This window comes from Stegostoma tigrinum, chromosome 23 (assembly GCF_030684315.1).
Source record: "Stegostoma tigrinum isolate sSteTig4 chromosome 23, sSteTig4.hap1, whole genome shotgun sequence".
Taxonomy (NCBI): Eukaryota; Metazoa; Chordata; class Chondrichthyes; order Orectolobiformes; family Stegostomatidae; genus Stegostoma; species Stegostoma tigrinum.
This window is the reverse complement of record NC_081376.1, coordinates 34,200,504-34,215,454: the sequence shown is the minus strand read 5'-3', so window position 1 is coordinate 34,215,454 and position 14,951 is coordinate 34,200,504. Positions and strand designations below refer to the sequence as shown.

The following is a 14,951-nucleotide window of genomic DNA, read 5'->3' as shown; positions in this document are numbered from 1 at the left end:
AACAAGTCCACACCAACCCTCAGAGCATCCTACCCAGATAATTTACTCATCCCTGAACACTACAGGCAATTTAGCACAGCCAATCCACCTAGCCTGTGCATCTTTGGACTATGGGAGGAAACTGGAGCACCTGGAAGAAACTCACGCAGACACGGGGAGAATGTGCAAACTCCGCACAGACAAGTGTCTGAGGCTGGAATTGAATCTGGGTCCCTGGTGCTGAGAGGCAGCAGTGCTAACCACTGAAACACTGCCGTATCATCTTCCCAATGACTGATGTTAAGCTAACTGACCTATATTTACCCGAGATAATGGGAACTGCAGATGCTGGAGAATTCCAAGATAATAAAATGTGAGGCTGGATGAACACAGCAGGCCAAGCAGCATCTCAGGAGCACAAAAGCTGACGTTTCGGGCCTAGACCCTTCATCAGAGAGGGGGATGGGGGGAGGGAACTGGAATAAATAGGGAGAGAGGGGGAGGCGGACCGAAGATGGAGAGTAAAGAAGATAGGTGGAGAGAGTGTAGGTGGGGAGGTAGGGAGGGGATAGGTCAGTCCAGGGAAGACGGACAGGTCAAGGAGGTGGGATGAGGTTAGTAGGTAGCGGGGGGTGCGGCTTGGGGTGGGAGGAAGGGATGGGTGAGAGGAACAACCGGTTAGGGAGGCAGAGACAGGTTGAACTGGTTTTGGGATGCAGTAGGCGGGGGGGGGGGGGGGGGGGGGGAGGAGTCGAGCTGGGCTGGTTGTGTGGTGCAGTGGGGGGGAGGGGACGAACTGGGCTGGTTTAGGGATGCAGTGGGGGAAGGGGAGATTTTGAAACTGGTGAAGTCCACATTGATACCATATGGCTGCAGGGTTCCCAGGCGGAATATGAGTTGCTGCTCCTGCAACCTTCGGGTGGCATCATTGTGGCACTGCAGGAGGCCCATGATGGACATGTCATCGAGAAAATGGTAGGGGGAGTAGAAATGGTTTGCGACTGGGAGGTGCAGTTGTTTGTTGCGAACTGAGCGGAGGTGTTCTGCAAAGCGGTCCCCAAGCCTCCGCTTGGTTTCCCCAATGTAAAGGAAGCCACACCGGGTACAGTGGATGCAGTATACCGCATTGGCAGATGTGCAGGTGAACCTCTGCTTAATGTGGAATGTCATCTTGGGGCCTGGGATAGGGGTGAGGGAGGAGGTGTGGGGACAAGTGTAGCATTTCCTGCGGTTGCAGGGGAAGGTGCCGGGTGTGGTGGGGTTGGAGGGCAGTGTGGAGCGAACAAGGGAGTCACGGAGAGAGTGGTCTCTCCAGAAAGCAGACAGGGGAGGGGATGGAAAAATGTCTTGGGTGGTGGGGTCGGATTGTAAATGGCGGAAGTGTCGGAGGATGATGCGTTGTATCCGGAGGTTGGTAGGGTGGTGTGTGAGAACGAGGGGGATCCTCTTTGGGCGGTTGTGGCGGGGGCGGAGTGTGAGGGATGTGTTGCGGAAAATACAGGAGACGCGGTCAAGGGCGTTCTCGATCACTGTGGGGGGAAAGTTGCGGTCCTTAAAGAACTTGGACATCTGGGATGTGCGGGAGTGGAATGTATCATCGTGGGAGCAGATGCGGCGGAGGCGGAGGAATTGGGAATAGGGGATGGAATTTTTGCAGGAGGGTGGGTGGGAGGAGGTGTATTCTAGGTAGCTGTGGGAGTCGGTGGGCTTGAAATGGACATCAGTTACAAGCTGGTTGCCTGAGATGGAGACTGAGAGGTCCAGGAAGGTGAGGGATGTGCTGGAGATGGCCCAGGTGAACTGAAGGTTGGGGTGGAAGGTGTTGGTGAAGTGGATGAACTGTTCGAGCTCCTCTGGGGAGCAAGAGGCGGCGCCGATACAGTCATCAATGTACCGGAGGAAGAGGTGGGGTTTGGGGCCTGTGTAGGTGCGGAAGAGGGACTGTTCCACATAACCTACAAAGAGGCAGGCATAGCTGGGGCCCATGCGGGTGCCCATGGCCACCCCCTTAGTCTGTAGGAAGTGGGAGGAGTCAAAAGAGAAGTTGTTGAGTGTGAGGACGAGTTCAGCTAGGCGAATGAGAGTGTCGGTGGAGGGGGACCGGTCGGGCCTGCGGGACAGGAAGAAGCGGAGGGCCTTGAGGCCAACTCCATGCGGAATGCAGGTGTACAGGGACTGGACATCCATGGTGAATATGAGATGTTGGGGGCCAGGGAATTGGAAGTCCTGGAGGAGGTGGAGGGTGTGGGTGGTGTCACGGACGTAGGTGGGGAGTTCCTGGACCAAAGGGGAGAAAATGGAGTCCAGATAGGTGGAGAGGAGTTCGGTGGGGCCGGAGCAGGCTGAGACGATGGGTTGACCAGGGCAGGCAGTTTGTGGATTTTGGGAAGGAGATAGAAATGGGCCGTGTGGGGTCGGGGAACAATGAGGTTGGAGGCTGTGGGTGGGAGGTCCCCTGAGGTGATGAGGTCATGGATGGTGTTGGAGATGATGGTTTGGTGCTCGGGGGTGGGGTCATGATCGAGGGGGCGGTAGGAGGTGGTGTCGGAGAGTTGGCGTCTGGCCTCGGTGATGTAGAGGTCAGTGCGCCATACTACCACTGCGCCACCCTTGTCTGCGGGTTTGATGGTGAGGTTGGGGTAGGAGCGGAGGGCTGCCTGTTCTGCGGGGGAGAGGTTGGAGTGGGTGAGAGGGGTGGAGAGGTTGAGGCGGTTAATGTCTCGATGGCAGTTAGAGATGAAGAGGTCGAGGGAGGGGAGGAGGCCTGGGGGTGGTGTCCAGGAGGAGGACTTGTGTTGGAAGCGGGTGAAGGGGTCAGTGGAAGGAGGGTTCGGTTCCCGGTTGAAGAAGTAGGCATGGAGGCGAAGACGGCGGAAAAATTGCTCGATGTCCAACCGTGACTCGTGGAGGCGAAGACGGCGGAAAAACTGCTCTATGTCCAACTGTGACTCGTGGAGGCGAAGACAGCGGAAAAACTGCTCGATGTCCAACCGTGACTCGTGGAGGCGAAGACGGTGGAAAATTTACCTGTTTGTTTTAGTCTCCTTGTGTTTTTGAAAAAGGGTGTTACATTGGCAGTTTTGTAATCCTTAACATTTCCAGAGCCCAAGAATCCTCTTAAGGTTGCCACCAATGTATCAACTATCTCTATAGCTAATTCTTTTAAAATTTTAAGATGCAATCCATGGGGTCCAGGTGATTTATCAGTTTTTAGCTTAGTTTCCCCAGTACTTTAAATACAATAACTATCACAAGAAAATATTTTGTATTCCCTTTCCATCCCTTTCAGGACTTTTGGAAAGCTATTAGTGTCCGCTACAGTGAAGACTGATGCAAAACATTTCTCAACTCTTCTGCCATTTCCTGGTTCCCCAATGTTATTTCCCCAGCCTCATTCTCTAAGGGGCCTATGCTCATTTTTCATGTATCTAAAGAAGCTCTCACAGTGTATTTTTAAATTACTTGCTAATTTACCCTCAATTTTTTTTTCTTTTTAAATTTATCTTTGCAGACTTTTAAGACTTTCCCAATGCTCTGCTTTATCAGTAATCTTTGCCACATCTATGATTTTTTTTCAACGTGATGCTGCCCCTAACTTCTATGGTTAACAATGGCTGGTTTATCCTCTTCAGAAAATCCTTCCTCCTCACTGGGATATATCTTTGCTGTGAATCATGAACGATTTTCTTAAAAATCTGCCATTGCTCCCCAACCATCTCAAACTCCTGAGTATTTAGTTCCCAGCTGCGACCTTGTAATCGTCACTATAACAGATATAAAATCATGATATATAACAGATATATAAACACTAAACTATTTGCGCCATTAATTCATTATTTTGGCTTTAAATATTGTGCGCATTTAAATTAAGGAGCCACTAATTTTACCTCTGCTGCTGTTTTATTATGCTTCTACACTCTGTCCCTTCCTGGGTATCATCAAAACAGTTACTCCGCAATGCATTTTCTTCTATAAGCCTATTCAGCCCCTCTCGAATTTTTCCAAATTTAATTAATTTGAAGCTCTCTCTACAGCACTTACTTGACCCAGGGAGGTGATGGCCGAGTGACATTACTGTGGGACTAATCCAGAGACCCAGGTAATGTTATGGGGGCTGGGGTTTGAATCCCACCATGGCGGATGGTAGAGTCAGCTGGAATTTTGAATTCAATAAAAATCTGGACTTAAGAGCTCAATGATAAAATCATTATCGATTTTCGGAAAACCCATCTGGAAGAAAAATGCCATCCTTACATGGTCTAGCCTACATGCGACTCCAAAATCAACAACAATGTGGTTGACTCTTAACTGTCCTCTGTGGGCAATGAATGCTGGCTTAGCCAGCAACACCCTCATCCCCTGCACGAATAAAAAGAAAATTCATCAGCACCGGCGTCCTGGTTATGTGTCATAAATGCAAACCACATTCTGCTGTAGTTATATGGAAAAGCATTAGAAAAGCTTTTACAAACAAGATCCAATGGACATGCTTCTCAGTCAATTTGCATCCTTCTAGCCCAACAGCCAGATGTCAGGAGGTTTCACCCGTCAAAATGAACAATGCTCCACTTTCTCAGCTCAGAGCACAGGACTGTGATTCTGCAGGGGGCAGCAGACTGGCATCATTCAATGACCGGGCAAGTGTTGGCACTTATTACAGACTCAGCCACTGCATTGAACTGTAAAAACAGCTGCTGTCTCTAGAATGACAAACTGCCACATCCAGCACACAGCAGCAGCAGCAGAAAGCAAAGCTGCACTACGATGCCAGAGAAGATACCTACAGAAGTCTGAAAGCACAAGCCCAAAACCTGCCAAAAACCTGAATCGTGATTACTGTCAGTGTATTTTCCTCAGTCTCCAAGATCAGTTTGGCCATTACAAACTCACAGCATGGAACAGAGCATAAAAAAGTAACCTACATTAGTTGTTGAAATATCTGTAGTTCTTTCACATGCATAGAAATGATTTGGAACCACACAGTTGACTGTGGAGCTCGAATGAAAATCAACTATGCCTATCAATTAAATTCTGCACGCTTTCTATGTAACACGATCAGCCACAATTATTGGGCAAGAATAATTTGATATAAATTTCATTTGTTGGTACAGAACTCAAAAGTTGACAGAAAAGTCATTTTGTGAAGCTTTTCGTCTTGCACTTGCCAGGACAATTCACAAGAAAAACAAAGGAATGGAAAACCACCTTTGTACTGCATGAGAGAAGAGTGCTGGTTGGCTGGCAGGTGGACTCTGATTGTTAAAGACATTTCCATGGAAAATGCATCAGTTAATAATGATTGACAGTTAAGTGACAAGTTTGGTTTAAATTTTAAACCAGCAAGTTAACTCTGATTGGTCAAGGCACTGCCTTGAAAAATAAGCCAGTGAACGGCTGTCTACTATTGTGTTGAGTTGAAAGAGGCACTGTACATGATGCAACAGGCACAACACATGAACTGCAACTCAACAAACTAATGACAGCTATTCACTGGTTTATCTTCAGGGCAATGCCTTGATCACAGTCATCCTTCCTGTTCAAAATTTAAACAAAGCTTGGCTGTTAACTTTCAATTATCACCAATAACTGATGCATCTGTCATGCTAACATTTCTACCAGAGACCACTTGCTAACCATGCACTTGTCTTATAAATAAATGTAGGTTTCCCCCTAAAATTGATACTCTTGCAAATTATCCTTATGAATACAAAATGAAAAACTTCGATAAAATGCCTTGCAGCAATGCTCATTAATTTAATAATGAGTCTGAAAATTGACTGCTGTGTTCCTGCAGGAAAGACTCAAACTAATTTTATGCTTAGGCATTTGTGATGTTGCAAGATTAATTTTATGACACAAAGCCAAGAAACCAAAGGCATCCCAACCTTCTGCATTTCAAACAATCATTCCCCAGTGGCATGCATTCACTTGTTTATAGTCACTTCAGTAAGGCTGAATCATTTCTGACTAGACCCAACATGCCATTTTACATCAATTTAAAACTACATTGAATTGAAATGATCACCTGAGATGTGGTGAATCCTCAAGCTACTCACAAATGAAGGGGGAAATATATGCACACATAAGGACATGACCATAAAGCATCCTTCAAAACAGCATTTGTACCTGCATTAATCCCAGCATACCTCAACTGTCCTATTCACTTCTGTTTAACTTTAAACTTTCAATTCACCAGCCCAGTTTTCTCTCTTCCATAGGCCAGCATGAAGAGCTCATTTGGCCCACTGTAACTGTGCTGGCTCTTTTGATAGGGCTATATTTTAGCTGACGCTTAAATACAACTAAAAGTATTCATTCTCTTTTTCTTTATCATCTGTTCCTTCTCTTCTCATTGACGTGGATAGTTATGGGTTCAAACTTTTTTTAAAAAAAATATTCATTTGTGGAATGTGGGCATCGCTGGCTGATCAGCATTCATTGCCCATCATCGCCCTTGAGAAGGTGGTGGTGAGCAGCCTTTTTGAACCACTGCAGTCTTCTGGCACACAACTATGGCTGGTAGTTCAGTAGACAAATGGAGGAGCGCAAGAGGGGCCACTTTCTGAATATGATATCAACCCAACACCTGGCTAGCCTTTTCCGGCGATTCAGGTGGGTGCTCAAGATTCTGTGGTACAGAGGGAAGAGCAGGGTTTAGTCCTGTCATCAGATTGCACCCAATATCATCAACATCAGTATGGGAGCTTGCTGTGTGCAAAGCAGCTACAGCTTTCACCAACATAACAATACTACAATAGTTACCTCACTTCAAGTGTAGTGTGTTGGGGCATTGAGACAATAAAAAACAATATCAATTTAAGAGCTGGGAACTTTGTTATTTTTTTAAAATCTGAAACCAAATAAGAAATGAGCAAATCAAGACTAATGCAGCTAGCATTTGTTCAATAAGGATCTTTGGGTGACTGCACCATCGGCACAAGTCACTTCAGCAAAACCATTAGCATCAATAATTTAAAAGACTATGCAGTTATGATCTGTTAAAAGCCAAAGAATCCCAATTCCCAGCTCAGATTGCATGCAAGATCTAACATGAAAACCTGAAATACTCAACTTGCTGCATTCCATCTCTTAACTTGTCATCTTCTAGTCATATATCTGTTTCTGTGCATAAATTACTGTTATGCACAAGTTTAAATGGTCTTTAACAAAACAGCATTTTCAAATTAAGTTCATTCTATTGACCGACCCACAGTTCCCAAGATGTTAGAGGGAGCAGGGGCAACGAAGCTGCAGAAAATTGCAAAGTCAAAAGAGGGCAGAAAACTGAGGCTTAAACAACTCAGGAGGAGCCAGAGGCAGTTGAATAGAAGGCCTCCAAGTTTAAGTCAAAATGCAGAAAAATCTTTCTGGGTGCTAGATTATCACCAGGTTTTAAAGAAGGATTGACTACAACACTGTATTATGGCAAAACTTGTCATAGAATCTAGCTGTCGCAAGATGTTTAAAGCACAAAATCCAAACTGATACTCTCACGCATTTCTTACGGAGTGATGGTTATCAGATCAGATGTTGAATCAAGGCCCTAGCATTCCCCTAAGGGAGAAGGCCCAAAGCGCAGTTCTAATGAACAACACAAGGGCTCTCCCTGGCATCTTGGTCAATATATATGCCTCAATTTATACCACAAAAACAGATTATCTGCACATTAACACATTGCTGGTTTTGGGAACTTTGTGTGTATAAACTACATGCTTTTCCCCCCTACATTTCAACAGTGACTATACATTAAAAAGAGCTTTGTTGGCTGTAAAATATCTTTTACAGCCAACAGGGGTGTTCTCAAGATTGCGGAAGGTACAAATGCAGTTTTTTCTTTCCATAATTAGTCTTTTCATAATTAGTCTTGGTACAGACTTGCTGCTGATTAAAGGCTATCAAACCAGATTTTGGGAGGCCAAACTTCAATGCTTGCATTGCAAGAGATGCAAGGAGGAGAGACAACATTACCAAATCTTACACCTGATACAGGGTACTCAAATTTCTGTAAAACCAAAACTGTAAGGAGGTAGCATTTTTACGCACAGCTCCCCAAGAACTAGCCCTCGCAACACCATCAATCATCCAGTCCATTATTGCTTTAAATACAACAACTGGGTGAGGGTGAGAAGGTATAGAATTGCCTACACTTTCCTCTCCCTTGACAGACTCACCTTGATGAAATGGATATAAATGTGGAAGAACTCAGCATGAGATTAACACTGCAACCTACCAGATCTGGAGACTGAATGTGGGGACTCAAATTCATTTTTCCCTAAAACAACATTGCTAAATTTGCACTGTTTCAGCTCATCACTTCACATTCTGAATCACTTCTGCTTCCTTTGCTAAGTGACTATAACACAAAAGAAGCTTGTTTAAACTGATGAGTTTTTCCGATTCATTGGTGTTTATTACAGCTACTAACCCCAACACATGGGCTTCTACTGTTCTGGGTATGGCTCAAGTGAGGCAAGAAAGTCCTGAATATTTTGTTTAGTATTAAAAAAAAAGCAATTAGACAGTGAAGGGTACCACAGGCCAGCTCAAATGAGTTTCCAGATTTACAACCACCTGAACAGGTCTTAGCTGCCTTTTGAGGTTAATGGCAATGATCTTGTGACATATTTCAAAGAACAGGTGTTCTCCCCTCATGTCCTGGCCAATACTCATCATTCAGTCGTCAGATTATTTACCTAATTGCTGATCATGAACGTTTGCTGTACACAAATAGGCTGGCATATTTTATACATTACAAAACGTGGTTGAACTTCAGAACAATTATTTAGCTATGAAGCATTTCGGAGGAATGTTGAGGATGTGCAGGCATTATGTAAATGCAAGATTCTTACAATCCAACTTCCCTACTGTCCACGTCTCAAAAAGACTCCTTTGTCTTTGCAGGTGGTAGGAGATTAGATGGGAATCAAAACTTTCAAAGCAGAAAATGATGGATTTTTGTTTAAGTATTACTCAGCTAATGCAGAGAGTGGTAATTGAGACACTGAACAGCTACAGTTGAATTCAATGACAAAACAGGCTAGAAGACAGAGTGGCTCAGGATTGTATAATCATATAGCAAAGGACAGGCATTTATTCCAAAGATTCTGCACAGTGTCTTTTAGAGAGAGCAATCCAGTCCCACGCCCACCTTTCATCCTCTTTTCCTTCTATCAAATCTTAACCACGCGTTACTCAAGATTCATTTGCCAACCAACTTAAATCTGCACTCACTGGCCACTAAGATTACAACCATCAGAAGCAATTTTTTGTTATTTAGCCCATTCAAGCCCCTCAAATTTAAGGATAATCTATGTCTCCTCTGCTTCCTCCTGCTCCAACAAGTCCAATAACTTCACACAACTCTCCCGCAATGACAGATGCATTCACCAGCGGTTTATTATAACTGTAGTGCAATATATAGATACTCACAGGCACCAAGATCTGTTTGCATCCACAGTCCAAAAGTGTCTCCTGTAACATTCGGTCTGAAATGCCACTGAATAAAATATGGCCAGGAGGCAGACTGGCCAAGTGCAGGTTAAACAGTCGTTTCAGCTCACTTAGACTGAGTACATAGTGTTTCCTGAGAGTTCCTTGCACAAATTTTTTTAGCTCCGCAGCTACAACTTCACTCCGAGCCCCTCGGCTCTCAACAGGCAAATCTGCTGAGTCGCGAGAGCTCTCGTCTGAGTGGACCCCATTGGCTGCCTCGCTCCCCAGCCCTGAGGTTGTGTCCATAGGCTCCTCCTCACTCAGTGGCTCTTCTTTGATCTTGATAGGAAGGGGGGTGCCCCCGGGAGCTTGTGTGCCTGCCACGTGGGAAGACTTTCGGCGTTGGTAGTTGTTCTCCAGGATGGTCTGATTATCTTGTGCTCTCCCTTTGGCCACGGCCACCCTCCTCTCCCCAGACACCACCACTGGCAAAGCTGCTTGAAACAAAGCAAAAATAAATTGGTCAGTTTGCACAAAGATACAGATCACTGCTAGGTTTTTTACTACCTTCCAAAGTATTTTGAACACAAAAAGAGGCCATTAGGACACAACTAATTTATACTCGATTTGAACCTCTTCTCACCCCTTCAACATGCCAACCTATTTCTTTTTCCCCGGGCGTTAACTTTGTTTTAAAATTCAACTGAACTATTCACCTCAACTACTCTGTGGTAGTGAGCTGCACATTCTCATCATACTGGGTAAAGAAATATGTTCTAAATTCCCTGTTTAATCCTTATTAAACTCTCATGCTTGACGGTCTCCAGTTCTGGGGAAACACATTAAATAGATTTACTCTATCAGACCCACAATAATCTCAATGTATTCCGAATTAGGTCATCCTTGATCTCCTTGCTAAAGTAAAATATTCCAGCTTTTTCAATCCTTCCTTGTAGTTATATCTATATCATCTCCCGGAATTATTTCTGTACCTTCTCCAGTGCCTGTATATCCTTTCTGTAAGGTGGAGACCAGAACCATTCACAATACTTTTCATCAAATTGATACTGGCACTACAACATCACTTTCCATTTCACCACTCATCCTCTGAAGGTTACAGACATTCATGTCGGGAAACTGCGCAACTGCCCATTTTGCCAGAGGCTCCACAGTGGATGTTTTATTCGATTGTAGACGAAATCTCAGTCAAGTCCAACTAATTTGTGTAGCTCAGCTCCCAAATTTAATTAATTACAAGTTGAGCATATTTTATTTTTAATATATTACTCTGTCACTAGTTTTTATTGATTAATTCACGGGAGGATGCCCCCTTGTTGCCTTGGAGAAGGTTTATGATGCTGAGCTGTCTTCTTGAACCAGTGCTATCCATTTGCTGTAGATAAACCAACAGTGCTGAAAGAGAGGAGATTCCAGCCTAGGTACAGCGAAGAAACAGCAATACATTTCCAACTCTGGATGGTGAGTGGCTTTCAAAGGGAATTGCACATTGTGGTATCCCATGTATTTGCACCCTTGTACTTCTAAATAGTAGCGGTCTCGCGTTTAGAAGGTGCTGTCTCAAGGAGCTTTGGTGAATTTCTATCCAATTTAAGTATTCCATTTTTCTTGACTTGTGCCTTGTGGATAGTGGACAGGCTTTGGAGTCTTGGGTGGTGAGTTGCACTCTACAGGATTCCTAGCCTCTGACTTATTCTTGCAGCCACAGGATTTATATGGATAGTTCTGCTCAGTTGATAACAGGAGAATCAGTGATAGTTACATCATTGAATAATAAGGGATAATTATTAAATTGTCTTTTGTTGGAGACGGTAATTGCCTGGAAATTTTGTGGCACAAGTTTTGCTTGCCACTTTTCAGACTAAACCTGAGCATTGTGGACGTCTTGCTGCACTTGGATATGGAAGTTAATGGTGTAAAATCAAAAATTCATGCTGAAGCACAAGACTATTAATAATAAGCGTGACCAGGCCTCTTTCGTATGCCCATTACTGGCTCTTCAGGGCTTTTTGGGGCTCTATTTGAAGCAAGCTTTTCTCCCTTCCTACTATCACAAACTACACAATAAAATTGGACAGTAACCCATTCTCTGGCTTTGATCACAGCTGCGCATGAGATGTCAGATGGCACTCAGGGAAGGTGTGTCTGTAGTCAGACATTCTCATTTATTGTACCCAACTAGCACTAACGTAACAGCACAGGGTGGACTGAGAACTTATTGCATGGAGGACGAATGGCAAGACAATTTCAGTGAAGTCTTTAAATGATGTCACACCTTTGCAATTTGTTGAGCATGTGACTATAAAACTGACCAATGAGAAAACCCAGAGGTGTGGCAGGTTCTTCCATTTGTAAAATAAACAAACAATCTGGAATTAAATTGGAGATAAATTACTTTTTGTTTGGGGATAATATTTTGAATCTCATCAACTATTAAAAGTCTGAATGAACATGTACGATTGTGAAATGCAGTCATTACTATTAATTTTGTTTATAATTTTGAAGGAAAATGGACAAATTGCAAAATGCCACTCCACAAACATTAAAAAAACGTATAATTTCTTTATAAATCTGAATATTTCCTTCACTGTAGACCAGTACTGCTAATGCTGACCTTGATGTTTAAAACAAGAGCTTGTTCGATTTAGTTATAAAAGGAAAGACTAGTCATTTTTACATTGGTCACTAATTAAATCCACCCAGTGATTCAAAGTAGGCTGGTATCTTGCCATTGTTACCTGCTTGAGAGGTGGGTTTCTTTGGCATCACATCTTCCTTGGAGAGATTGTACACTTTCTCTAATCTGCAAATGGAGAAAAATCTGCAGTTACAACTGATAACAAACTTTTTATTCTACCATCCGTTTTGGTAACAGGAGTTAAATAGATAATTTGGCTGAACACTGCTCGACAATAAACTCAAGGTCTGCATCTCCTATCTCTGTGTTTAAACAAGAGATGAAGTCACCCTGTGTGAAGAAAGCTGCTCAGTAATCTACAGATTCTAAGGTTCCCAAATGAGTAAAAAATCAAGTTAAAACACAGGTAGTCTTAAATTACATTGCTGGTAAGCTTGAACAGGGGAAGGGGCTGTCAAATTACTCACTTCTCCTCTCAAAAAAAGTGCCCTTTTAAAAGAAAAGCTTTTCAGTAATTTTCTTTCAGCAAACTTATTCAGATTTTATAAGACAGGGATTCTGCTGCAAGGGAAATAATTCAATAGGAGAAAGCCACTACCAATAATTCTGGAGGACAATGCCTACAATGTCTTACGTCCCACTAACAATGCAGCTGGAAATGTGTTACAAACCTCCTTTCCTAATACAATGTACAAAGGAACTGCCTGGAATGTGACATATTCATCTAAGGGCAGCAGGCCTTAAAAATGACCTGAAAGTATGGTAGAGAAATCTTGATTAAAACAGAAGTGTTTTGTGTTTTCTCTTGCTAAAATGCTCACTCATCTCCCTGATGAAATGAACCAGGAATGAGCTATGACTCTTAGGAATGCAACTCAATAGCCTACCACATTGGTGCTCTTACGGGAACTGAAAAAGCCAGTGTGATGGCTTGGGAACAAAAGTCTACAGAAGGTTATTTGTACAACATGCAGTTGAATGATGAAAAAAAACTTTCTACTTTTGTGATGTGAAATAAACAAATGGAAGACAAGACCATGAGTTTGATACAATAATGCAGGGCAACAATTTGAAACATGCGGCAGCCTGTTAAAGGTTCACAAGGGTGGAGTGACAGACAGACAGTCTGATCATATTAACTGTTTTGCCACAGATCTATGCTGTCACCATAGCAACAGTATCACCCTGGTATAATGTGAAACCACAAAGCAAATGCAGTATCCCAGTGATGGGTTGCACTATGCTAGGTAGGGTTGAAATGCTTATTTGTTATTACAGGGTGGGGCTAAGCAGGGACAACTTGTAGCTCTGTGAATCTTTTCTGCTCCTTCTAGTTGACAACTGAAGTGAGTAACCAACAGTTAGTTAGTGGGCAAGTCACTAGGCATGTGACACAGTATGAGAGGAACGCTCAAAAAAAATGTTGCAAAGAATGTCTACGTTAATTAAAATTCAAAATTCTGTGAGTTTGACAGGGTACATCTCATTGATTGTTAGGGTGGTCACACCTTTTAGGATACAATCTTCTGATTTGGGCAGTGGTTAAGGAAAGGAAGGTACCACTACCAGCAAGGACAACAAAGACATTGCAGTCTGATAACAGACTGACTGACTGAATGGGGGGAAAACAAAATCTTGCAGATGCAGAATGTAATCTGAGCAAATGTGTGAAATAGCTCATTTTGGTGGGAGGAATAAAGAAGCACAATGTTATTTAAATGAGGAATGACAACAGAATTCCAAGCTACAGAGGGTTCGACATGTTCCAGCGTACAAGTCACAAGAAATTAGTCTGCAGATATTGCTAATACTTAAGACAGTCAATGGAATGCTTTCCTTTCTTGCAAAACTCTTTTTTTTATACTTCGGTTATACAGGGCCCTGGTTAAATATCTGAGTCATAGATCTTTTACAGCACAAAGAAACCATTCAATTTATGGAGTTCATCATCAAATATTCAACCGAATGGTTAGTGGGCAAGCAATTCTATCCAAACTTTAACAACAGTCAGTATGTAACAGCTGATGTGTTAAAGGCAAGTGTGGCAGCTGTACTGTCATTCCCCAAACCCCCAATAAAACATTAGATTACTTGGCCTGAATCCCCATCCAAAGCATGTACTGCCTCTGGACAACATCTGGATGCTTCTTCGCAAATTCTGCGTCAGGGGGAAGCAGGAACTCCCAGCCCTTGTTGATACGTGGAACTGCCATTTGCTCCAGAAAGTCCTTCACATCTTCAGGGGGGAGCTGATTGATAAAGATGAATAGATTGATTTGCCAGGCTTTATTTATTAAAATGACTAAATACTGTTTTGGATAAAAAAAAACACTTACATATGCTGCATGGCAAAATTTGAACACGTGTAGGGTCTTTGTAAGGTGAAGACACCAAACCCAATGCATAATGCCAAGAGACTAGATTCTATACATGAATAGCAAACCTCTCAATGTTATTATCTTAAAAATGAATAATGGCACAATTCATTGCAAAATGAGGGTTCTCTTCTGTTTACTGAGAGAACAGATGAAATTCTAAAGGTTAAACACTGTCAATACTCGAACATATGAAGCACTCACCTTCCTACAGATATACCTTTAAATTCATAAAACTATATTCAGACATTATTTAAAAGAATCAAATCCCAAAAATAATGAGTTTGGATAAACATGTCTCAAAGTCTGTGCCTTTTATGGTCAGTGTTGGGATGGCAGTACACTGCATAGATTTAAGAGCTTGCAGTTATAGATGCCAGCATGTGGGCATTTATGAGACAGTGTGAAAAAAAGAGTATTATATCTGCAGAATGCTACTGTCCAATGTTTTGCTTCATAAATATATCCTATAGAAATGGATGTTTTTTCACATTGCTGAAAATACCATG

General features: G+C 42.9%; 1 protein-coding gene across 4 annotated transcripts in view; it reads right to left on the bottom strand.

Annotated features, from left to right (window-relative positions):
* Positions 1-14,951, bottom strand: part of polr3e (polymerase (RNA) III (DNA directed) polypeptide E) — a 65,530-nt gene that overhangs the window by 14,523 nt on the left and 36,056 nt on the right. For 3 of the 4 annotated variants that reach the window (XM_048552608.2, XM_048552609.2, XM_048552607.2), the window contains 3 exons: positions 14,159-14,316; positions 12,168-12,232; positions 9,409-9,908 (listed from right to left, as the gene is read on the bottom strand). In XM_048552608.2, coding sequence (XP_048408565.1) covers positions 9,409-9,908; positions 12,168-12,232; positions 14,159-14,316 — 723 coding nt within the window. The remainder of the gene's footprint in view (positions 1-9,408; positions 9,909-12,167; positions 12,233-14,158; positions 14,317-14,951) is intronic. The other variant, XM_048552610.2, reaches the window with a different exon arrangement.